Source organism: Pseudopodoces humilis, chromosome 24, assembly GCF_049639895.1.
Source record: "Pseudopodoces humilis isolate 2021_Gansu_Grassland_sample_001 chromosome 24, ASM4963989v1, whole genome shotgun sequence".
NCBI lineage: Eukaryota > Metazoa > Chordata > Aves > Passeriformes > Paridae > Pseudopodoces > Pseudopodoces humilis.
This window is the reverse complement of record NC_142223.1, coordinates 1849937-1874649: the sequence shown is the minus strand read 5'-3', so window position 1 is coordinate 1874649 and position 24713 is coordinate 1849937. Positions and strand designations below refer to the sequence as shown.

Genomic DNA, 24713 nt, shown 5'->3' with positions numbered 1-24713 from the left:
CAGGCTGCATTCCAGCTCCTGCCAGGGATGGGATGAAGTTCTTGGTGTTCTGTGTGTCCTTTCCTCTTTCAAGCCTCACAACAGGGACACGGAGTCACCTCCAGCACTGTCACCTTCAGGGGTGCCCCATTTGGCCCTTCCTCCAGACTGGGCATTCTGGGTTTGTTCCTTGCTTTGGTGAAACCTGTGTGGTTTGTTTTTCTTTCAGAAGCTTTGGATACTCTGTCTAAAACTCTCTGGCAAGACTGGGTTTGGGAAACAGCTTTTTTTCTAATTCTGGCACTAGGCTGCCTGTTTCCATCCTACTCCAGCAAGCTGTAGCGTTTCCCTGGATAAGCTTTATAAAAAAACCCCTTTGCTCTGAGCGTGCCAGGCTGTCTCACCTCCACAAGTCTGCACAGCACCACAGAAGGATGTCTGCACCAGGCAGAAGAGCAGCACTCGTGGCAAACTGGGATTTGGGCGTTTTCCTGCTTTTATTTTTCCTTTTATTAAGATGTGGGGAAGAGCAGAAGAGAGTTGGGTGTGTGTACTGAAATCAGGCTGAATGGGGATGTGAGCAAGCTGGGCTAGTGGAAGCTGTCCCTGCCCATGGCTGGATGATTTTTGATGCCCCTTCCAAACCATTCTGGGATTCTGGAAGTCTAAGGCTGTAATTCTAAGTGATTCTGTGACTCCAGGACCTGCTGGTTTTTCTACAGCAGCATCATGCAGATTTCCAGTTTGGAACTGGAACTGTGCTTCCAGTTCTCCCAGCACTGCAAGTGGAATTACCCCACTTGGAAGGGCAGGACCCTCCTAAATACAATTTGTTGTGGTGGCAGTGAAATCCGGGTATTACCAAGAAGGATGCAAGGGTGTCCTTTGCTGTGTGTGCCATTTGCTGGGAGCACCAAGCACAGGGTCCTTTGCTAAGCGAGAAAAGCAAAGTTTTGGGTAAAAAAACTCCTCCTGTTCCCCAATTCTGAAAGACTCAGGGGTACAATGGGGTATGAAGTGGGTTAATTGTGGGAAGAAGGGCCAAGGAGTGGGGAAGTGATGTGAGGTGGAGTCTGGGGGATAGGAGACAAGCTGAGGGGTGTGTGGTGGGTTCTGTTGGGGGTGGGAAGAGCTGTGAGCTGTGCAGAGGGGCTGCAAGGTGGGAGTGGGGCTGTGGACAGGCTAATGTGGGGACCAGAGGTGACAGGGATGAGGCAGTGCAGGGACAAGGAGGGTGTGCGAGCACCAGCAGGGCCGTGGGTGAGGCATCACCTCAGGAGGTCACTGAGAGCACCAGCCCAGCCAGGCCCCCAAACTCCCTCCACTGAACAGCTCAGAGCTGGGCTCACCTGGGATTGCAGGGAAAGGGCAGCACAGCCCTGCTAAAACAGAGGATTTTGGGCAATGAGGCAAGTGCCTCATTTTAAGACACGACTGAGAATAACCTGCTTCTGTTTCAGCGTCTGTGTCATATGGGAGCTGAGATTTGAGGCATCATGCTGAAACTGGATTGAAAGGAGGCTGGGATTTTCTGTGCTGGCTTGTGCTGCCTGGGGGGCTCTGGGACTGGTGCCTGTCTCTGGCTGTCACAGTGGCTGTGACACCTTTATTTCCATCTCTATCTCTTCCCAACATGGCCAAAGGGAGGCACGTGGCTGCTCTTCTGCTGCTTGCAGATGCCCAGATCTGTTGGAGGGTCAGGAAGGGGGGCAGCTGGTGGCACCAGTGTCACAGAGCTGCCCCATGTCACCCCCAGCCATGCCCTCATCCTGCCTGGGCTGAGGACAGAGCCAGGAGAGGGTGACATGGGGGCAGTCAGCCCTGCTGGAGCAGCCCTTGGTTGTCCCACCAGGGCCACCTGCAGAGCGCTGCTCCCAGGCAGCCACTTGAGAGGGAGAGGAGCAGCTCGTTCCCTGCTAGCGTATCCTGACAGGTCCATCCATCATCTCTTGAGCTCTGCCAGCTTATTAGCAGATGTTGTCCTGTCCCCAGAGGATGGAGAGGGAGTGAAACAAATGGATCAGACTCCAGATGGCTGGCAGATCCCTCCACGTTTCCTCTTCCTGAGACAAACCTGCTGCTCCGGGGTCTTTTGGGCAGGAGAGACGTGAGAGCGGGGCTGGTGAGCAAACCAGGCAAGGTGTGTGGTGCAGGGTTGGGGGATCAGTGAAGCCCCACGGGATGGACCCAGACGGGTCTGGGGTGATCACTGGGACTCACCTGTGTGATCCAGGGCCAGAGAGGAGCTCTGCCACGCACAGGTTCAGCGCTGGGTTTTGTAGGCTCTGCTACCAGGATCACCCAGGGGTTTGGGCTGCAGGGAAAGTGTAGGAGAGCAGGATTTGAGCTGAGTGACAGGTGAAGGGCTGTTCCTGTCCCATGTGCACTGCAAAACCACCCTGGGAGTGAGACCAAGCTGCAGGGACAGGCAGCCAGGGCTGGCTGTACAGGGGGTGGCACTGGGGACACAGCAGCGCTTCTGGTGGCTCACAGACAGGCAGGACCCGAGATCCTCACACTCAGAGCAAGTTACATAAAATTATGGGAATAAAAGAAACCCTCACCTTCCCCAGAGCTGCAGGGAGCACAGCAATCACTCTGCAGCTCCCTGCTGGGTGGCTGCAGATTTGGGAGGCTTCACAACCAGTGTGCTCCAGACCTGGTGAATTTGATTGAATTTTTCCTGCTGGTCAATTCTCTGCTGTTTGCTCTTCCCAGAGCTAACCAGGGAGGTTCTGGTATCTCATACCTGTGCCTGTGCCCTGCTTCCCTCTGTGAAAAACAGAGTAACTCTTCAGGATTTCTGAAAAGTTTAATAAGGAATAAAATAAGAGTATAAATAGAGAATAAAATAAAAGTCCAGTGCTGGGGTGCTCCTGGTAAACAGCCAAAGAACACACCTAGATTTGAAATGGTTTTCTTTATACTGTATCATCCCTGAGGCTCATGCATATTCATATGTTTTATTAGCCAAACTTCCTTGGGAACTCTTGATATTCCAGGTTCTCTTCTTTTTCAATTTGTTTTTTAATTTAATTTAATCTTTTTTAATAGATTTATAACCTGACCTGCCTGCAGGATACTCTATAGATAAGGTCTTCCCATGTTCCTGTCCTGTTACTTCACACTCCAGATGATTGTGTGTCAGTTCACAAATGTAAGGGAAATTAGTGGTTTTGCACCATTCTTTAAGTTGGTTATATAGAGGTATTTTTAGTCTCTAACAGTTTGCTAATGCCTATGACACAATTAATATAATATAACATAACATAGCATAACATAACATAACATAACATAACATAGCATAACATAACATAACATAACATAACATAACATAACATAATATAATATAATATAATATAATATAACATAATACAATACAATATAATATAATATAATATAATATAATATAATATATAATCTATTGTCTATTGTCTATTATCTATATTATATTATATTACATTATATTACATTATATTACAGTATATTATACATTATTTTCATATAAACTATATATACATAAACTGACAGGTTATACTATACAAAAGCAGTTAAAAGTAAGCATAACTTGTACTATATCAAAATACTCGTGACACAAAAAGTTAATCTATAAATGCAAAAGATTATATGATATGATATGATATGATATGATATGATATGATATGATATGAAATGATATGATATGAAATGATATGATATGAAATTATATTATATGATACGATATTATATTATATTATATTATATTATATTATATTATATTATATTATATTATATTATATTATATTATATTATCATCTCTAAGAGCTCCAAAGCAGGCACTGAGACACTCAGAGGTGCCTGAGCAGTGCCCCAGGTGCTCCCCAGCCCTCCCTGCATGCTCCTGCTCTCCAAGTGCCTGGAGCTGGCTCTCAATGGCTCTGCCCTGGTGCACAAATTCACCTGTAATTTGTCATTTAGTATAATTTTCCCCCTGTGTGCACCTAAAATAATTGTGACTCGTTGCTACAGGTAATTAATGGGGTTTTTTTGCAGCATTAAATGCTAAGTGATTACAATTGCTCCGTGCAAATCTGCTGTGCTTCGTGTTCCCATCCTTCCTGCTGCCTGTCTCTCCGTACCTGATTTCTCTGCCCTTAATTAAATAGTGGTGAGGGGAACCACTCCAGTGCCTCTGGAATCACAAATCCCTCTTTCCTGCATGGCTAGAGATGGTTGTTGGTGGTTTGCAGGTCCAAGGGACATTTTCACAAGTTAAAGGCAGCAGTTCCTGACCTTCACCTGCCCAGCACCGACTGGGGCTGTCCCATCCGTGCTCATGCAGTGTCTCCACCCTTTCCCTAACAGAAAAAACAGGAAATTCTCTTTCTTCTGATTTATTTTGGAGTTTGGTTGGGGTTTTTGTCCCCTACCTGAGAACAGGGTGTATCTGTGATCATCTCAGTCTTACACCCAAAACCAACGGGCTGCAGACTGGAGGGTGCTGCATCAGGGCCACTTGGGAAGGGCAGAGTCCCTGAATCTCTTGGTATCATCAGGACCAGCCAGCACCAGAGCCTGCCAAATGTCTTGGTGCAGCTGGAAAAAACAGCAAACCTCTCCTGAAATCTGCAGCCCCTGAGTCCTCTCCTCACCTGATGCCCTTGAGGAAGTGAAAGGTGCCAGAAGAGCTGGGGAACAAAACCAGCTGCAATTTCACATCTGCCTTCCCTCGCACCCCAAACTTTGAGCATTTCTGCTCCTTGCCCTGATGCCCTTTGGGGAGTGGAGGAGCAGAAATTTAGGAGCAAAGTCTGGAACTGCTGGCCTTTGCTGTACCAAGATGTGACAGCAGCCTGTGACACCGCCTCTGGCACGGGCAGCACGTGTCCATCCTGCCAGTGGTGTCACTCCCCTGCTGTTAACAGAGCATTTGGTGCAAAAGTGCCACAGAAACTGGTGCCAGAGCCTGGAGAGGGACCAGCAGGTGCTCCCCACACCAGGGATGTGTGACTGGAGCACTGCCTTCAGCTGCCACTGCCAGAGTAGCTCAGTTCTAAAAAGGCCCTTGTGTGGTGTGTGATAGGTGGGATGTGCTGGTAGCATCAGTCCAGGGAGATCCCTGGCAGGGAAAGGAGGGTTGTTAATAAGAAAGGAAATCTGCACCTTGAAACAGAACAAACATCAAGGAGGGACCCAACCCACTGAGGATGCTGGATCACAAAAAAATCCCTTTTACATGCCTGAAAGCAAAGATTGAGGCTGTATGCAGATCTGGCCACTGGAGGTAAAGATGAGAAAATGAAGGTATTACTACCTCAGTGGGAAAAAGCAGAGATGAGTCAGAGTCAGGAATAATCTTTGAATCACTGGAGCTGGTCCTAAAAGTACCTCATGAGTGCAGGGACCCAGACAGAGCCTTTCTCTCATTTGGAATCTGAGCCTGCAGGAGAGGGCAGATCCTTCCACCCCCAGACAGATACCTGACATGCCACATGTCACTCTTGAACAAATCGATTTCTTAACGAGAGACGAGATGTTTGTTTGTGTGACAAACGATGTGCCCGAGGGGCTGCTGGGAGAAGGGGGTAGGATGAAGCAGAGTGATGCCAGACCTGCTGTGGGATGAGCTCCTGCATCAGGAGGAGGCAGAGGAACTGCAGGCAGGTTGTGTTGTCAGAAAAAAAAAAAACCTTTTTTTCCAAAAGAGGCTCTTTCCTTATAGTTCTGTGCAAGGGAACTTGTTGCTCTGTGTGGCAGCTCCCCAGGGTCTTGCAGAGGGATATGCCCCATGTCCCAGATGTGGAGATTTAATTTCTGAAACCTCCCACACAGACACTTTTGGGAACCTGGGCACAGCCAGTGTTTGTGGCAGCCACCATGAGGTGAGGTCTGTGCTGTGAATTTCCCCCATGAACATTATTTTGGAATAGCTGCCAATAGATTTCCAGTGCTGCATGCTTTGATCCCTGCAGTGCTGTCTGCCCCGAGGGCTGGGCAGCAGGCACAGGTGCAGGAACACCTGGAGCTTTGCAGGCAGCAGAGGCACCCACGTTTGCCTGTGAAGCAGTTGGGTGTCAGGCTGGCAGGAAGGGCAGCTGGGGGAGCAGAAGTTTCCACAGAGCCCCGTTTCCAGACGAGCAGCTGGAGAGGACTCAGCCACGTGCAGGGGAGAGAGGCAGGTTTCCCGTGCCCTGCATGAGAACGCAGCTGAGCTTTGTGCTGGTGGGATGCTCTGAGCTGTGGGGTGATCCTCATCCAGGCACATCCCTCTGACCTGTGCCCCTCTCTCTCCAGCCTGCCAGCTGGGATTTTACAAATCAGCCCCTGGGGACCAGCTGTGTGCCAAGTGTCCCCTGCACAGCCACTCGGAGAGCCGGGCAGCTCGCGTGTGCCGCTGTGACAGCAGCTTCTACCGCGCTGTGCAGGACCCCCCCTCAGCTGCCTGCACACGTGAGTACCCCCCGAGTATCCCCTGAGTACCTCCTGAGTACCCCCGAGTACCCCCTCAGTACCCCCTGAGTATCCTTGAGGACCCCCTGAGTACCCTCTGAATACCACTGAGTACTCCCCATTACCTCCTGAGTACCTGAGTACCCCGAGTACCCCCCGAGTACCCCCTGAGTACCTCCTGAATACCACTGAGTATTCCTGAGTACCCCCTGAGTACCCCTGAGTCTCGAGTACCTCCTGTGTACCCCCTGAGTATCCCCTGAGTATCCCCTTAGTACCCCCGAGTACTCCCAAGAAACCTTGAGTGCCTCCTGAGTACACCTGAGTACCCCGAGTATCCCTCGAGTACTCCTTGAGTATCCCCTGAGTATCTTCTTAGTACCCCTGAGTACCCCCAAGAACCCCTGAGTGACTCCTGAGCACACCTGAGTACCCCTGAGTATCCCCTGAGTATCCCCCGAGTATCTCCTGAGTATCCCCCGAGTTTCCTGCCTGCCCTGTGCCCAGCTGTGCTGCCCTGGGGCACGTGTCACATCCTCAGACCCAGCTGCTGCTCCTGGCTGAGCCCAGCGCTGTCCCCTGGCCCCGTGCCCGCTGCTCCCCCGGCCCTACAGCCCCGAGGCTCCGTCTGGCCCGTGAGCTGAGAGCCCCCCTGAGCTGCCCTGCCCCTGTGTGCCCCATCCTGCTGCTCTCCAAACGCCACCAACCAGAGCCAGAGTCATGGGATCATTCAATTGGAAAGGGCTCTGTGTCCATCAAGTCCACCCATCAGCCCAGCGCCTCCACCGTGTTCACCACGAAATCTCGCCCTTAAGTGCCACATCCACGCATTTTTTTGAACACTTCCAGGGATGGTAACTCCACCATTTCCCTGGACAGCCTGTTCCAGTGCCTGACCGCCCTTTCTTTGAGGCAATTTTCTCTAGCACCCAATCTAACCCTCTCGTGGCACAGCTTGAGGCCGTTTCCTCTTGTCTTGTCACTTGTTACCTGGGAGAAGTGATGGCTCCCACCCCAGATTTCCTTTCCCAGAGGTGCCCTGGGTGGTCAGACACCCCTGGGGCAGCCTGGGGTCAGCACAAGTGTGGCTCTCCTCCTCGGTGAGTGGACAGTGACACCAGGGTTTGTCACACGGGCTCAGCTCAGCTTTGCAATAGACTGCTTTGAGGAGCTCAGTGCTATTAAAAGGGGACAAGGAGATCCCAGGGAGATGCCCTTGGTCCAGGAGGACAGACAGGGGTGGCATTACTAGCTGAGGCAGGGGTGAAGGAGCGTTTCCCCAAGGAATATCCACCCAAATTTATTAATCTGCCCAGGAAACATGCGTTCACCTTTCCCTTTAGGTGAGCACATCCAGCTGTGGCTCTCGCCCCGTGTTTTATGTTTCAGCATTGTCTCCTGCTCCCTCCAGAGCTCTCTCTTTCTGCCATTGGACATTTTGATCCAGACCTCCAAGGCATTTCACCCTGAGCCCTGCCTGTGTCTTTGTTGTCTCGTGTCCGGCCTCTGCTGCTCTGGGCGGTTCTGTGTCCCCTGCAGCAGTGTTGGTGCACTTAGGTCCTGCTGCCCAAGGTGCATCTCCGTCGGTCCCACACGCCACCATTTCCAACAGTCCAGCATGTCACCCTGAAAACTCAGCTTCTGAGCTTGCTGACATGGTTTTCTAAAGACTTTCCCAGGACAGTAACTGTAAACATAGATATGTGTACATTCTTTCTGTTACACGTCTTGTGACGGGCATCTCTCATGGCCAGTGCAGTGAGAAAGTGTTATCCTGACCATCCAATCCCTGGCTGTGGTCAGAAGCCTATAAATCCTGGGAGGAAAAATAAACTCTCTCTTCCTTTCACCACACCTCGAGCTGTGTCCGTGTGACCTATTCATCTCCAGCTGCTGGGTTCAGCCCCCAATCCCTGCTTCTCTTCCAGGGCCCCCCTCTGCTCCCGTGAACCTGATCTCCAGCGTGAACGGCACCTCGGTGACGCTGGAGTGGGGCCCGCCGCTGGACAAGGGCGGCCGCGCGGACGTCGTGTACAACGTGCGGTGCCGGCGCTGCGCGGGGGCCGCGGGGCCGTGCGAGGCCTGCGGCAGCGGCATCCGCTTCGTGCCCCAGCAGATGAGCCTGGTGCAGGGAGCACTGACCGTCACCAACCTCCTGGCACACACCAACTACTCCTTCTGGGTGGAGGCCGTCAATGGAGTCTCTGATCTCAGCCTGGAGTCCAGGAGAGCCGCGGTCGCCAACATCACGACAAACCAGGCAGGTAGGAGGAGCAGACCGGCCCTCCAGGCTTGGCCCGTGGGGGTGATGCTGATGTTGCTCCAGCAGTGTCCAGAGCCTGGTTTGGTGATGGGTTTGAAACGGGAGCCTGTCCTCTCTGCTGCTGGAGCTGGGTCAGGGAGCTGGGATGGGCTGGGAACAAGTTGCTGCCCAAGGTAACTCTTACCCTTCTCTGCCTCTGCTTCGTGGTGTGCTTTTCCCTTCTCTGTTCCCTTCACTTGAGCTTGCAGCCACTGTTGGAGGCTCCTTTTCTGCAGGACACAGAGAACACTTGTTATTGACAGGAGCACAAAGTGGAGCATGAATGTTTCAGGCTGATTGTCCAGCCTTTTGTCCCTTCCCAAAGTGTGAGGCAGCAGCTCATGCTCTGCTCTTATCTCCCACCGATGCCAGGCCCTGGCAAGTGACAGCAAGGTTTGCTGGGGAAAGTCTCTCCCATGCATGTCTCACCTTTGCAAATTCCTCACTGCTAAATGATGTTTCCCCAGGAAATTCCTCTGAGCAGTGCTCCAGCCCAGGCAGGACAGGACTTTGCTCTGTGGCACTTTTCCGTGGAGCACACTGCGGGCAGAGAGATCATCTGGGCAGGGTCTGACCCTCCTTGTCAGTCCTCCCAGTTTGAAATGATCCCACAAGAACTTCCCGTGATGCTGAGCCCCTTCTGCTCTCATGGCAGGGGTACCAGTGGGAGAAACTTGGGGAGCCCTGCTGGATAGCTCGTGGCTGGCATGAGAACAGGTCCCTTTGTCACTAATGCCAGCCTGTGAGGAATGGCTCAGTCCTGCTGGCTTGATCCCTCACAATCCCTCCAAGTGCTGATGAGCTTCAGATGGAGATGCTCTCAGGAAATGCTGAATATTCCCATTTCGACCACTCAGCTGCAAAATGGATTCTGAGCAGGTGCTGGGAAGGCAGTGGGGTTGGGAATTTGGTAGTTCAGCTACTCTGCTCCAGCTGCCCTGCCCTCCAGGGAGCTGAGGGACCCCAACACTGCATGGGGGGACGCCGACACTGCATGGGGGGACCACCTGGTGCTGGTCACCCTTGTCCCCCCAGCCCCAATGGCTGAGCATGGCTGAGGCAGATGCAGCACAGATTCCCTGGGCAGTTTGGAGTAAAGGTTTTGCCCATGTTTAACTGATTCCCACCATCCCAACCTGTCCCATCTCCCCAGGGCGCTCTGTACTAGCACGGTTTTCTGCTGCTCAGAGGAGCCAGCCCCAAAGAGCTAAAACTGCTGCCTTTCGGTCCCTGAGTGCCCCACTGCAGCCCCTGGGGCCTCTTTTGGCCTCTGTGCTGCTCTGGTGACACACCTGCACTGCAGCCATGGCCGTGGCAGCTTCCCCAGAGCTGCCATATCCCATTTTTGAAGCTCACAAGTGGGGCCTGAAACCTTCCCATGAGTCAGACCCAGTGGCTGCAGCTGGCCATCACAGCACCCACTACACCCTGGGGAACTTCCAGTGGATATTTTCCCAGCAGGAAAAGAGGACACCCAGGGACAGTTCATGCATGGCTACAGGTACAAGAACTGATTCAGAGGCTCAGCTCAGGACTGGGAAGATGACAAATATCCCAGGGCAGTAGAGAACCCCCTGCTCTAGACTGTGCTCTGACCCTGACCATATTTATCATCTCCCCTTTCCCTCTTCCTCTGCCCCTCTCCCTTTACCCCAGGTAGAATAAGAGGGGACAAAGTGCTGTTAGGGATCTCCATGACCTGCAACCACACTGCTCCTTCTCCTTTCTGGCTCCAGATCACAGCAAATCACCAGTGTCCCCTCCTGCCTGTGCTGGGCCAGTGCCCTTCTCTCTCATCTCCTCAGAGCTGCTTTACTCCATGGCAAAGAGACTGATGCAGCCAAAACCAGGGAAAACCTCTTTGCAATCCCCATCACAGCACTCATCTCCACATGGCTTTATTTAAACCAGAAACCTGGTTAAAGCCAAGGGTCCTGCCTGGGGCTCTGGTTCCACCCTTCCCTGTTGCTGTCTCCTGCTGCCCTACCTCTGCAGGCACCTAACCCGCTGTGTCTGGTCCCCAGCCCCGTCACAGGTGGTGGTGGTGCATCAGGAGAGCACAGGCCAGAACAGTGTCACCCTGCTGTGGCAAGAGCCAGACCAGCCCAACGGCATCATCCTGGAGTACGAGATCAAGTACTATGAGAAGGTAACGCGAGCTCGTTTCTCAGAGAGGCCCCTGCTACCAGCCAGCCTCACTGGCTTCTTCTTCGGAAGTCTTCTTCTCTGGAAGACTTCGTGGTCGCTGTGCTGGTGCAGAGAAGGTTTTGTTGCCGATTTTCCCCAGGATAAGGAAATGCAGAGCTACTCAACTCTGAAATCCAAGAGCACCACTGCCACCATCTCTGGCCTCAAGCCTGCAACCCGCTACATTTTCCAGGTGCGGGCTCGCACCTCTGCCGGCTGCGGGAGGTTCAGTCAGACTGTGGAGGTGGAAACGGGCAAGCCGGGTGAGTGTGTGCAGGTGTGGGGTGTGGGAAGTGTGGGGCAGGGAGCATGGAGCCTGGTGATGCCCTTCTCCATGGCCACTGTTCCTCTGCCACACAGAGAGGGGGCCTGGAGGCACATCCCCTGGCGTTTCACCCTGCAGGGATTGCTCGGGGTTGAATTCCTGATGTGTTTGGAACAATACGAAGCAGACTCAAATAGAAACAGGGTTTAGGTTAGATAATAGGAAATATTAGGCTGTCCAGGACAATGGTAGAGTCACCATGCCTGGAAGTGCTCGATGGATCTGTTGATGTGGCACTTGGGGACATGTTTAAGTGATGGCCCTGGCCATGCTGGGTTGATGGTTGGACTCGGTGATCTCAGAGGTCTTTTCCAACCTTAATGATTCCACGATTCTATGTTTATACATTAGAAAGAGGGAGGAAAGATGCAGCAGTTGGGGCAGGGAAGAGTTGGGGAGGTCCTGAGGCTCCGATCTCCTCCCTGTCCTGGTCTGCTGTGTCACCATGGCTTTCTCAGATCTCTCCTTGGTTTCCCCACGTGTAAATGGTCCCTGCACACTGGGAGAGGCCCAAAACTGGTAGTAGGTGGGACAGCGCTTCATCTCTGAAGACCATGACCCCATTGTCAGCCCAAGGGTTTATCTTTGAAGACCTCAGGGTAGGTACATGGCTGAGCCCAGCAGTGCATTCCCCACTCCAGCTCACCCCCTTCCTACCCTGCTTTTCCCAGTGTCTCTCCGCTACGACACGATGACGATTGTCTGGATCTGCCTGACACTCATCGCTGGCCTTGTCACCTTGCTGGTGGTTCTGATCTGCAAGAAGAGGTAAGGCTTTTCTGGAGGCCAGTGGGGTTTTCTGGAGGTCTCCAACAGGGACGGGAGGGATGGGAAAACTTGGGCACAACTCTTCTCCTTTCAGTTTGCTCAGAGCATAAGTCCAGGATTAATAAGCAGCCAAGAGAATTCATTTAAGGGTCACCACTTTCACTGAGGCAGAGCTGGTCTCCAGATCTCCCCCTCATGCCAGCAGGCTGAATAGTAATAAATCAGTATTTTATAATATATATATTATCTATATATGTAATATATAATACACAGAATATCAGTAGCACAAGCAATAGCAATAGCAGTACCAGAACCACTACCAGTACAAGAGCTGACTGGATGGACTGGTGGGTAGGTCAGGAGAGGAGGGATCTTTTGTACAACAGACAGATCCAAGGGAGATTGTGTGCTCTGTATGAGCGTGGCTGAGCCAAGCACGTGGAGCACACTTGCTTTTAGCACTGCCAAGGCTGGGAGAGCACCTGGAGAGCACTTTGAGCCAGACCAAAGTGTCAGCCCAGTGAGATGCAGGGATGCAGCTGGTGGATGGCCAAGTGTTTCCTCTGGCTGCCCACAGCCCCAGCCTGCACTGCCTTCCACCCTGCTTTTGGAATGTTTGTGGGAGTGAGGAATGGGGGCTTCTCTTCTGACCCTTGTCCTCCCGTGGCAGGCACTGCGGGTACAGCAAGGCTTTCCAGGACTCTGATGAGGAGAAGATGCATTATCAGAATGGGCAAGGTAGGACACTCTCTGGGAAGGACCTCAGGATGGGCAGAGATGGACTGTTCCTCCCTGACACTGCTGTGGTTTCCAGGGGAAGCGTTTTGTATCTTGTCTCCTTCTGGGAACGTGTGTTGGGAAACTTGAGTGGGTGGTCTGATTGCAGGGGCATCCTGGTCGTGGGGAAGTTGAACAGCGTGCACTGAGAGTGCAGCAGGATCACCCCAGAGAGCAGCAGGTCAGGGGCAGAGGTGGGGAGTGATGGAGTGGGACAATCACATGGAGAACACCTGGGCAGCCAGAACTGCTCTGAGGATGCTGCTGGGCCAAAGAGTGACTTAGGGCTCCTTGTGCTGCATCTCCATGGCTCCTCAGCCTGTCCTGCCCCTGCTGCTGGGTGTCCCTCCTCCCGGCAGGGCTGCCTGAGAGTGCTGATCTCCTCTATCCACTTTGAAACCCGGCAGTGAAATTCCCTGAGTCCAAGTTCTACGTGGACCCCCACACATACGAGGACCCCTGCCAAGCTGTGCATGAGTTCACCCGTGAAATTGAGGCCTCCCGGATCAAGATCGAGAAGGTCATTGGGTCTGGTGAGTCCTGGAGCCCAGCTGCCTCTTTGCATCAGGGAAATCTGAGGTTGTGCAGTGCCCCTGGCCCGCTGGGATCAGAGCCGTGCTCAGCAGGGCTTCATCTGCTCCTCATCCTTGTGAGATCAAAACCTTGGAGGGACTGGGGGTTTTGGGGGGGTGAAATAAACCCTTTGGAGCAGCCTGGTGCAGGGGGCTGCTCGTCGGCAGGTGTGGCACTGGCGGCTCAGGCTGACACAGCAGATGGCTCAGCCTGTCCCCATGGGTGTCCCAACGTGCACCCATGAAAAACCTGGGCTGACAAGATGCAAATGAAATTGCAGAAAAGCAGAATGGTATGTTTTCAGAACAAAAGGGAATTTTTATCATAGGAACAGGGGGCTTCTGGGGAGGCACAGTGCAGAGCTGTAGCTGGGACTTCACCCGCAGCACCCTGAGGGCTTAACCCAGAGGAATGATGAGGGTTATCTTGGCTGCTCTGAGACCCTCAAATTTGTTCATTAAAAGCAGGAAAGCAAGTGCCACTGTAATCACTGCCCTTGGCCCATTGCTTTCAGTGACAGGCACCAGACAGAGGTGGTTTCTGATGTTCCCACCTTTCCTGAACTGGAAGCCAGAGCTGAGCAATCCTTTCAGAGGATTGAATCCTGGAGGGGTTGGAGGGGATCAAAATCCAGACTGAGACCCAGGGGGGCTGGGGCGTGCTGTGAGCATGCTGACAGACTGGAGGATTCCCGGTGTTGGTGGGTGAGTGCAAGAAGCTGATGAGCTCTCCGTGCCCCCACTGTCCCTTGCCTTGCAGGGGAGTCGGGAGAGGTGTGCTACGGCCGCCTGAAGCTGCCAGGGAAGAGGGAGGTTCCCGTGGCCATCAAAGCGCTGAAGGCAGGCTACACAGAGAAGCAGAGGAGGGACTTCCTGAGTGAGGCCAGCATCATGGCACAGTTTGACCACCCCAACGTCATCCACCTGGAGGGGGTGGTCACCAGGAGTATGTGGCTGGCAGGGGAGGGAGTGCTTGGTGGGGCAGAGCTGGGATGCATCTCCCTGTGGGGGTCAGAGCTCACTTTGGGTGCGCTCCATCCTTCACTGCCCCAGTGGCTTTTCAGATTTGTGCATTTACCTGGGACAGCCACCCCCTTGCCTTCTCTTCCAGGACAAACTTCCCCGTGGCAGCTCCACACCACGCTCTGCAGTGTCCTCCAGACCATTTGTTGGTTTGGGAGATGTCCTACTCAAAGGCATTTATTTTAAAAGGCTGCCTGTATTGAATCATAATTTGAAGTCTTCCTCCAAAAAGGCACATTCTGATGCAAAGCCTTACACTAATGGCATGCAAATTTCAGCAGGGTAACAAAACTGACCCAGCCATATCAACAGCACCTGGAGGGAGGGGTACCTGTCTGGGTTGTTGCCACATCCCCATCATTGGGCCAGTCTGAGGGGCTGCAGAAGACCCACAGACCTGAATTCGTGTCTCTCCCAGTAAAAACCTGGCACTGGGCTTCCTGGAGGAAGGTGACTTCTCTGCTAACTTGACCTCCCTTGTCTTCTGCAGGCAAATTGGTAATGATTGTTACTGAATACATGGAGAACGGCTCGCTAGACACCTTCCTCAGGGTAAGGAGCGAGCTGGTGTTTTCATTCACTGCACGTCCCCCGGGGCTGGTTCCTGCTCCTCAGCCTCACTGAAACCCCAGTGCTAGAGAGAGCTGTGGGTGCTGGGCTCTCACCTCTCCAGCAGACACGGGCGCCAGGCATCGTGTCTGGCTCCATGCAGTGACACTGCAAAGGCAGGGACAGCTACCTGAGCATGAGTCAGAGGCACTGAGAGGGCAGGAAGCAGGCAGGGCACAAGCAGGAGGCACTGGGGGTGAGGGGGTACTAAGCCGAAGATGAGAGGTGCTGAGGGTTTGATGACAGGATGGTGGTGAGCACCACGGAACAAACTCTGGGTTATTTCCTTTCCAGAAACACGACGGGCAGTTCACCATCATCCAGCTGGTGGGGATGCTGCGGGGCATTGGGGCGGGCATGAGGTACCTGTCTGACCTGGGCTACGTGCACCGGGACCTGGCTGCCCGCAACATCCTGGTCAACAGCAACCTGGTGTGCAAGGTGTCCGACTTCGGCCTCTCCCGCATCCTGGAGGACGACCCCGACGCTGCGTACACCACCACGGTGGGTGGCTCACAGCGCTGGTGGCTGCTGCCCCAGGCCACTGCCACACGGGAGAGTCAGAGACTCTCAAGTCAAAATTGGTAGGGCAGGAATGGCGGTGTCACCTCCCGCTGATGTCCGGGCCAACAGCTCGAAGCCAAAGAGCTCCTGAGCCCTGATGTGTTGTCCTTCACACGGGGACATCCCAGAACGGAGTGTGCAGTGAACAAAGAGCAGCAGGATGGGAGGGCAGGGAGTTACCAAACATCCCCATTGCTCCCATGGGTGAGTGTGTGGCCTCTGTGTCCCCACTGGAGTCCCTCCCTAGGCTGTGTAGTTCCATCCACTCCTCACTTGTCCTAGAGCCATCAATCTACAGCAGGGTATTCTGGTCCACCCTTCAGCATTGTGGCCACACGCTGGATTTTCCATCTGACTCTGCCTCATTCATGGATGTGGAAAAGGTGAGAATTGGTTCTGCAACCTGTGGTTTTATTTCACGCAGGACACTTTTGTCATGTTGAGATTTTTCTGGCCAACCTGGCCGCTCTGTTTCTTGATGTCCTCCTCCATGGGAGGTCATCAGAAGCAAAATTAAATAGCTTTTCATGAAATACATAGAAAATATTAAATAAATTTCTGGTGCTTTGAGGTATCTTGGTGCAGTAAAATCCACCAGAGCTGGTTGCTCTGGAGGAAGATTGGGTAGTGCATAGAGCTGAACCACAAAGATGCAGTGGCAGAGTCAGGATCTCTGGTGAGCTCTCAGTCAGGGAACCCCGCAAATCAGGTTTCTTTTGTGTTCAAAAACTTGAGCTCCTCCTGTGTTGTCTTCAACATGCTCAGGAGATTGCTTCCCCCAAGGAACTCTCCCAAAAGACTCATTGTCCATCTTCAGTCCTTATCAAGGCACGTGCCAGAGTGGGCAGGACCCTGCTGGGTAGAGGTAACTCTCCCTATACAGGTATCCCTGAATGGTGATGGCACACCATTCCTGCCCCAGATGCTCTGGGAAGCCCACCCGATGTCCCCTAGACTGCAACTTTCCTCTTAAGATGGCTGGCAACCACATTTCCAGCTTAAAAACATTCTTAGTCCACACATTGCTGATTTTTGTCAGCATGGTCCTTTAATTGAATGCATCTGCTTTTTCAGTCCTTGCCTGTCAAAGCAGGGAAGGACAGGGAGCACATCCCATCACTCTCCCTGTCTGCTCATGTCAGGCTCTCCGCTTGCACACAGAGTCAGCTCTGTGCTTGTGTGCTCTGGTAGCCCAGGGCTCCCCTTCATCACTCTGAATTCCTTCCCTCTTGAGCTGGGGGACCAAATTGTGCATGAAGACCTTGTAAAAGAGCACAGTGTTCTCCCTGCTCTGCTGGAAACACCTTGAAGTCGTCCTTCACGTACACCTCCGGGCTTGTCTTGTGCAGATTACCTCCTCAGTCCTTTTTAGAAGATGCCACCCCAGTTTATCACTTGTCCAGCAGCTGTCCCAGAGCTCGAGGTGCTGAGCCCTGCCTGCTCTGAGCCTCCACTCTCACTCACTTTTCCAGGGGGGGAAGATCCCGATCCGCTGGACGGCCCCCGAGGCTATCGCGTACCGCAAGTTCTCCTCGGCCAGCGACGTGTGGAGCTATGGAATAGTCATGTGGGAGGTGCTGGCCTACGGCGAGCGGCCCTACTGGAACATGACCAACCGCGATGTGAGTGCTGCCAAACCTCCTCCTGCCCTCCCCAGGCCAGCCTGGCAGGGAAACAGGGGCCCAAGGATCAGCTCCTGCCCCTCCTCACATCCCCACAGGGCTGTGCACAGGGTGTGCGTCCCCTCTGCGGCGACAGCAGCACATCCCTACCCTGCTCAGCCTTTGCCTTTGCAGTCCTGTGGCTCCCAGGAGTGACCAGAGCTCATATCTAGATCATATATCATATATATATCATATATCATGTATCATGTATCATATATCATGTATCCTATATCATATATCATGTATCCTATATTATATATATATCATATATCATGTATCATATATCATGTATCATGTATCATATATCATGTATCACATATCATATATCATATATAATATATCACATATCCTATATCATATATCATGTATCATGTATCATATATCATGTATCCTATATCATATATCAAATATCATCTATCATATATCATGTATCATGTATCATATATCACGTATCCTATATCATATATCATGTACCATGTATCATATATCATATCATGTGTCATGTATCATATATATCATGTATCATATATAATATATCATGTATCATATATCGTATATCATGTATCATATATCATGCATCACATATCATGTATCCTATATCATATATCATGTATCATAGATCATATATCCTATATCATATATCATATATTGACCTACCTGTCCCGCTCCTGGGGACTCTGACCTAAGTTCCCTGTGCAAATGCAGGCAGGGAGTCACTGCCACGCTGGCTGTGTGCACAGTGGCTGTCCCCAGTGCTGCCTTTTCTGCTGCCTGGAGAGATTCAGCACGTGTTGTGCCGTATTTCCCAGCCCCTGGGATCCCCTGGGATCTCTGCAGCCCCACTACACCAGCCTGGTGCAATGCTGGGCGTCCATCCCTTCCACTGCCCAGTGCTGCTGAGAGCCTCAGGCCAGCACCACCCAGCTGTAGGCTTTGGGCTCGTCTGGGTTGTGTGGAGCCACTCTCACCTCAAGAATAGCATAAAATCTGAAGGGAAAAATAGATTATAATCCTGACCCCAACCTGAGGGCAAAACTTCCAAAAGGAGGGTGTAAAATGAGTATTTTGGCTCTGCAGGACCACAGGCCTCCTTTCTTTACCTATGAGTATTATGAATCTCCCCCTGTGCTGGGAGTCCTTCTAGGTTTTTTTTCGTTTTGTGGTGGTTTTGATGACAGCAGGGTATGAATGCAGTGGCTTACATTACCTCCTCCACACAATTCCTTCAAGCAGCGTTTCCTCCAGCCTGGCCAGTGCCACTCCCTGGCTGTAGAGAAGCTGAGCCTGAGTGCAGCCCTCGTGGCTTGTCTGCTGGAGGGGAGCTGCAATATTTTAGGCCACTGGGCCACTAAAAATCCTGATTTCCTGTATGTGTGCGATGTCCAGCCCGCAGCCCTTCACTCGTTTAGCACAAAGCTCGTGCACAGCCCCCTGCTCCCCATCCCATGGCCCCGGCAGCTCTCACGGGGTGGGGGCACAGCTCCAGGGTGGCTTGTGGCTTCCTCGCAGGTGATTAACTCTGTGGAGGAAGGTTACCGCCTGCCTGCCCCCATGGGCTGCCCCACCACCCTGCACCAGCTCATGCTGGACTGCTGGCAGAAGGAGCGCAGCGAGAGGCCCCGCTTCTCCCAGATCGTCGGCATCCTGGACAAGCTGATCCGCAACCCCGACAACCTCAAGTGCACGGGCACCATCAACAGGTGAGGGTCAACTCCAACCCCTGTGTGAGCAAGGGCTGGTGACTTGATGCTGGTCAGAGCGTGTGGGTGGCAGGAATAAGGTGTTGGGGTCAGAGGTATGGGATATGTGCCCTTATCTGTGGTGCCTGGCTCTGGCACCCAAAAGAGCTCTGAGTTTCACAAAACACCATGGAGACAGCTTGTCGCTAAAGGACACAGAATGATTCACACTAACACGTCTCAGTGGGATGACAGGAAAAGAAGAACTTTATTTTTCTGACTCCAGTATTTATAGATTCTTGACAATGACCAGGGATTGGAGAATTAAGTTACTACCTTCCCAATCACACTGGTCATGCGAAACGTCCATCAAAAGATGTTTCTGAGAAGGAATGTGATAAACATTTATGTTTATAGTTACTTTCCTGGGAAAGTGGCTATAACTATGAAAACAAGTTCAGAAGGTTTAGTTTTCATGGCAACAACAGCTGTTAAAGTTGAGAAACTGGGAATGTGAGTGTGTAGATTTTTTTTAAGTCACTGGGTGAAAAAGTTAAGAGTTTAGGGTTTAAGCTATTTTAGAAAATAAGAGACAACATGGAGGATTTAGGGTGTTGTCCCTTTCTCCTTTTTCCTTCTTCATTTTCTTCTTCTAAGGGTTTTTGGGCAATAATGAGTGATTGGATAAAGAAATCTGCAGTGCAGCACACAGGTCATTGGGTCACTAAAATAAATAACTTACTTGTCATTTGATTATTGGACAAATAGCCATATAAAGGACCTTGAAGAAGTTCTTTGTTTGCCATTTTGCACCTCTCTATCTTAGTGTGTGTAGCTCCCTGTACTCTGTATATATGTAATATGGATAAGGAAAGAATAAACAAGAGAAAACAGCCTCTCTCTCTCTCTCGTCAGCCTCAGTCCTGGGGAAAATACATGACAAGACAAAAATGGAGGGGCTGGAATGTGTCCAGAGGAGGGAACAGAGCTGGGGAAAGGTCTGGGGCACCCTGGCTCCAGACTGAGGGAGCTGGGAGGGGCTCAGCCTGGAGAAAAGGAGGCTCAGGGGGCCCTTCTGGCTCTCCACAACTCCCTGACAGGAAGGTGCAGCCAGGCAGCAGTTGGCTTCTGGTCCCAGAAGAGAAAATCACCTCAAGTTGTGCCACAGGAGGTTTAGGTTTGATATTAGAGAAATTTCTTCATGAAAAGGGTGGACAGGCCCTGGCACAGGCTGCCCAGGGCAGTGGTGAAGTCACCATCCCTGGAGCTGTGGATGAGGCACTTGGGGACACCTGATGATCTTAGAGGGCTTTTCCAACCTTAATGCTCTCCTGATTCTATAGGAGCATTCACGTGGCCCTCACAGCCTGGACCAACCTTTCTCCTCTAACCCCTTGTGTTCTGCTCCCAGGTTCACCCAGACACGCTTGGACAGGGGTCTCCTCGACCTGACCAGCTGCTTGACTGTGGAGGACTGGCTGGACTCCATCCGGCTGGGGCATTACCGGGACAACTTTGCCATGGCTGGCTACTCCTCCCTGGGCATGGTGATGCGCATGAACATCGAGTGAGTAGCAGAAAAATTAGCAGCAAAAAAAGAGTAGCAAAAAATTGCCATAGTTTATGCTGCTTCATGCCCATGGAATAAACAAAATTGAGAAGCTTTCTCTTAAGAGAAATTAAAATTTTTCCATCAAGTGGCAGTGCAGTTGTAGGAGTAAATGTAACTAGAAATAGGTTCCTTTGAGATGGAGCTTGGGCACCGCGTAAAACGTTTTTACCTGTCAGGCACTTGGTCTTTATATGAAATGTTGGATTTCATAATAGATATATAAAGTGTACATACCTGTACTTACAAGCCTATTTGTACATCTCTTCTAAAATTGAAACATTAGATGTGCTGTCAAAATGCCACAGCTCTTGGCTAACGTTTTATTATAAATACTAGTGCAGGTACCAGCCCCAAACAGTGACTGTCCTGCCTCAGCTGGCTCGTTCTAGTTGGCCCCTGGTGCCAGAGACATCTCTAGGAAAAGGGTGTTGGGACTTGGGACGATGTCCAAGGCTGTGCTGAGCTTTGAGGGGAGGTGTGGGAGTTGTACTGAGAGGCTGTGAGCTCCAAGTCACCTCTGTGGTGGCTCTCCAATGTCACCATAGGCCCACAGGAGGTAATTCAGGTTGCAAGGTGCTCCAGGAGGTCACCTAACCCGAGCACGGGCAGGCAGGAGCTTGCTGTCTCCTTGTGCTCCTCATCTTTTTTTTCCCATGCAAAAGGCATCTCTGGGCTGGAGTGTGGCCGTGCTATTCTGCACAGCTTCTCTAGGATCACAGAAACAATCACAGCTGGGCATTCCCTTGGAGTTTTGTCAGACCCCCGTGCACAGTGCCCCTGCTCAGGGCAGCCAGGAGGGAGACATCACTGGAAGGTCATTAACACATGACCAAGGGTGGGTTAAGTAAGGAGAGCTGGAGAAGATCTGTCTCTGGAACTTGATCTCCCACCTGTCTAGGGAGTTTCCAAGGTGGAGGATCCAAGCAGTAGCAGAAAAGAAGGCAACTGTGCCAGCTCCTGCCCTTATACCTGCTTATATCCCTCATCCCTTGCTGTTACCAGTAGTGACAGGGCTGGCACTGCTCAGCCTCTAAGGAGCCTTGATCCCTGTCCAAATCCTGTCCCTTGATCCCTGGAGCTGCTGGACGTGGTTCCTGGGCAGGGAAAGGGAAGGCAGAGAGACAGAGACAAGAGTTGTCATGTGCATTGATCGGGGCTGTGCATGGGGCCTTTGCTCTGGGATTGAGCTGATAGTGATCCTTGTTTCTCATGCACATCAGAGAATCTCTTGAATGGGGAAGGCTCATCATCCATCCGTCTTTCTGACTGGGTTATCTGAGGGCATCTCACTAAAACTGAATCCAATTTCACAGCATCGATTTTGTCACCTACCAGCCTGTCAGGAGAGCTCCTGCTCCCCAAAGGGCTGTCACAGTGGCCTTGTCAGGACATGCCCAAGGGAATGGCAGCGTCTCTGTCCCTGGGAGGACGCCCATGGGCCCTCAGCCTTGTGCTGATGGGCAAGTGGAGAAGAGCCAGGTTCCTGGGCTGGCCCATGGGGTGCAGTTGTCTCCCTGGGGTCTGGCACGAGTGTCTTTGACAATATCTTTGTTCTCCAGGGATGTTCGGAGTCTGGGCATCACCATGATGGGCCACCAGAAGAAGATCCTGAGCAGCATCCAGGCCATGAGATCCCAGCTGCTGAACACAAATGGCCCCAGGAGACATCTCTGATCACCAGCTCTGCAGAGCTGCACCAGGCATTCCTTAACACTTACCCTGGCAAAGGGGCAGCAGGGTGGTGAGCAGGAACAGGGGCACCAGGAGCTGGAGCCCTGCCAGCACCTCTGGGATTTCAGCATCGGTGCAAGCGTGGTATTCCAGATACCTTGGTGGTCCTGGTGCCTCCTTCCCCTCCCTGAAGGGGAGAGCAGCCTTCCAAGCAGACACATCATGACTCTGCTGTTTCCCTGTGGGACTGGGGGTCTCCCCACAACTATGCAGGTCAGGAGACAACCCCTTCACCCCGTGGGATGGTCCAGCTTCTCCTGCAGGTGGAGGGGTGTCAGACACATCAGCAATAACCAGGAGCAGCGTGCTGGGCTCCCCGTGGCACCAGGGAGCTCCTTGGATCTCTGAACTGAGCAGGGCTCCACACACTGCACTCAGCAGAGACAGCCCTGCTGCCTGGACCTCCTACACGCTCCAGCCTGGACCTCCTGAGCTGCACCAGCCTGACGGTGACTTCATGGTCCACCTCTACCAAGAGCAGCAGGGCAGGGGACAGAATACAAGGTGGCAGTGCCGGGAACAGCTGGCTCTGCCTTCACACCATGCTTCCCAGCTTGGAGGAGAGCTGTCCAGGGCCTTCTGCTGGGGATTCAAGAATCCCTGGAGTGCTGCAGGACACTCTCCACCTCTTTAACCCACCACCTCCTCCATGGATCCAGCACAGCCCCCCAGACAGCCCAGATGTACTTTCTAGGGTCACAAGCTCACGTTTCTCTGCCAGCAGAATCGTCCTGGCCTTCCCCAGAACAGGGAGGAATGGGAAAGAGTGAATGATGGAGGGACAGAGAAACAATTCTTTGTTCTTCTGTTGCCCTAGAGAAACCCGAGAGCTGTGCCATCAGCGGGCTGCCAGCGCCCAGGGCTGCTGGATCACCTGCAGAGAAAGGGTCCTGGCAGTATTTCCAGCTGCAATCACAGCGTCCTGCGGCTGGGGCAGGGGCTCTGGGCACAGAGAATCTCACTGCTGGTGACCCCAGTGTCTGGGAGAGTGGTCAGGAGCTTGGGTGAGCTTGCCTGGTGCTGAGCAGTGGCCCCCAAAGATGTGTGGAGCTGGTCTGAGAGGCTGAACTGGGTGCAGAGGTGCAGGTGAACTGGGGAGCGGGGCAGGCTGTGGGCTGGGCGTTTCCTTTTGGTGTAAATACAGTTTTCTATGGGTTTGGGGACTGTTTTACTGAAGTAGGATGTTAAGTACACAAAATGGTCTCAAAGCACAGAAGCCTCAGTCGTGGGGCTGAACTCACTGCAAAAAAAACAAAAAGGTCTGCTGGGAGCATGGCTGGGGTGGGGGGTGACAGGAGGGGAGAGGGGCTGGAGGGAGCCACACTCCCTGCCCGGTCCAGCCTGGCCACAGCAGCCTTGTCATGGGCACAGCAAACCCAGCATCACTCCAGTGCAGGTGCTGGTGGGATGTGGCCTGAGGGCTGCTCCTGCCAGGCCTGTTTGGGCACAAGGTGGGGTGGGGGGCGGGTTAAAGCCATTTCTCAGCTGCAATAATCCTGGCTAAACCAGCCTGTCCAGGGCTGGCTTGGCTTTCCACGCAGGGCACCTGTGTCCTGATGGATTCTCTGACTATGGCGGGCACTTTACTTCTTCCTATGGAAGCTCTTTGTAAAGGGGGACAGATGCAATGTGTTGTTCCATTTGTATTGCACCCTGTGTCCTGCACTCAGCCCTGGCACACTCCCTCCCCACAGCCAGCGTGTGATGGAGCTCAGCCCAGCCCTGCAGCACAGGGGGCTGGGTGCTGGCCCTGTCCTCTCTTCCCAACATTTGGGACTCGGTCACGGACGCGCTGGTGAGAGCAGAGGTCAGACCAGTGCCACACCTGCGTCCTTGGGGTTTGCTGGGCAGCCCCAGCCAGGTGGGCTGCAGGATCTGAGGCTGGGAGCTGCCAGATGGCCCCTTTCCAGGTGGTTCACGAGTCAGATCCTGCAGCGTGGGGTCACTGGGCTGCTCCTGGCTGTGGGGATGGTGGGGCAGGGTTTGCCTTTTATGTTCAGAGTGTGCACTTCCTCCTGGGCAATAAAAAAATCCCTCTTTCCGTGATCCAGCTCCTTGCCTGTTATTGTCAGTGGGCTGCACAGAGCTGCCACCACTTGCAGTGAGGATGGGGGACACCCCAGCTGCTTCAGGGGACCAGCAGTGGGGTGCTCAGCTCATCATCCCCTCCCTTGCTCCAGAAAGCCTCCCACCAGTGAAGGATGCTTCCCTGCAAAGCAGGAGTGTCTGTGGGGACAGGGAAGAGCCAAGAGGATGTTTGTAGGCTCCTGGGGGAGCCCCAAAACCACCAAATCTTTGCTATGTAGAGTGGATATCTCACGTGCAAGGGCTCCTCTGAACCTCAGGGGTGTCTTGAAGGTTTTCCTAGACTCAGCCTTACCTCCTTCTGCAAATGCAGAATTATTTTTTAGAAAGAAGAAAAATTAACACCAAAAAACCAAACCAGGAACACCTCAGTTCCTCATCTGAAGTCTGAGATGAAATATGTTATA

The 24713-nt window shown here is 52.5% G+C and overlaps 1 protein-coding gene across 1 annotated transcript in view; it reads left to right on the top strand.

The window, feature by feature from the left end:
- The window catches only part of EPHA8 (EPH receptor A8), a 52380-nt gene extending 28926 nt beyond the window's left edge, over nt 1–23454 (top strand). Inside the window, exons 4-17 of the mRNA XM_014257221.2 lie at nt 6253–6408; nt 8337–8672; nt 10735–10859; nt 10998–11160; nt 11894–11990; nt 12661–12728; nt 13175–13300; nt 14100–14285; nt 14853–14914; nt 15266–15475; nt 17008–17157; nt 18709–18899; nt 20290–20445; nt 22050–23454. Coding sequence (XP_014112696.2) covers nt 6253–6408; nt 8337–8672; nt 10735–10859; nt 10998–11160; nt 11894–11990; nt 12661–12728; nt 13175–13300; nt 14100–14285; nt 14853–14914; nt 15266–15475; nt 17008–17157; nt 18709–18899; nt 20290–20445; nt 22050–22164 — 2141 coding nt within the window. The 3' untranslated portion in view covers nt 22165–23454. The remainder of the gene's footprint in view (nt 1–6252; nt 6409–8336; nt 8673–10734; nt 10860–10997; nt 11161–11893; nt 11991–12660; nt 12729–13174; nt 13301–14099; nt 14286–14852; nt 14915–15265; nt 15476–17007; nt 17158–18708; nt 18900–20289; nt 20446–22049) is intronic.
- The last annotated feature ends 1259 nt before the right edge of the window (nt 23455–24713 follow it).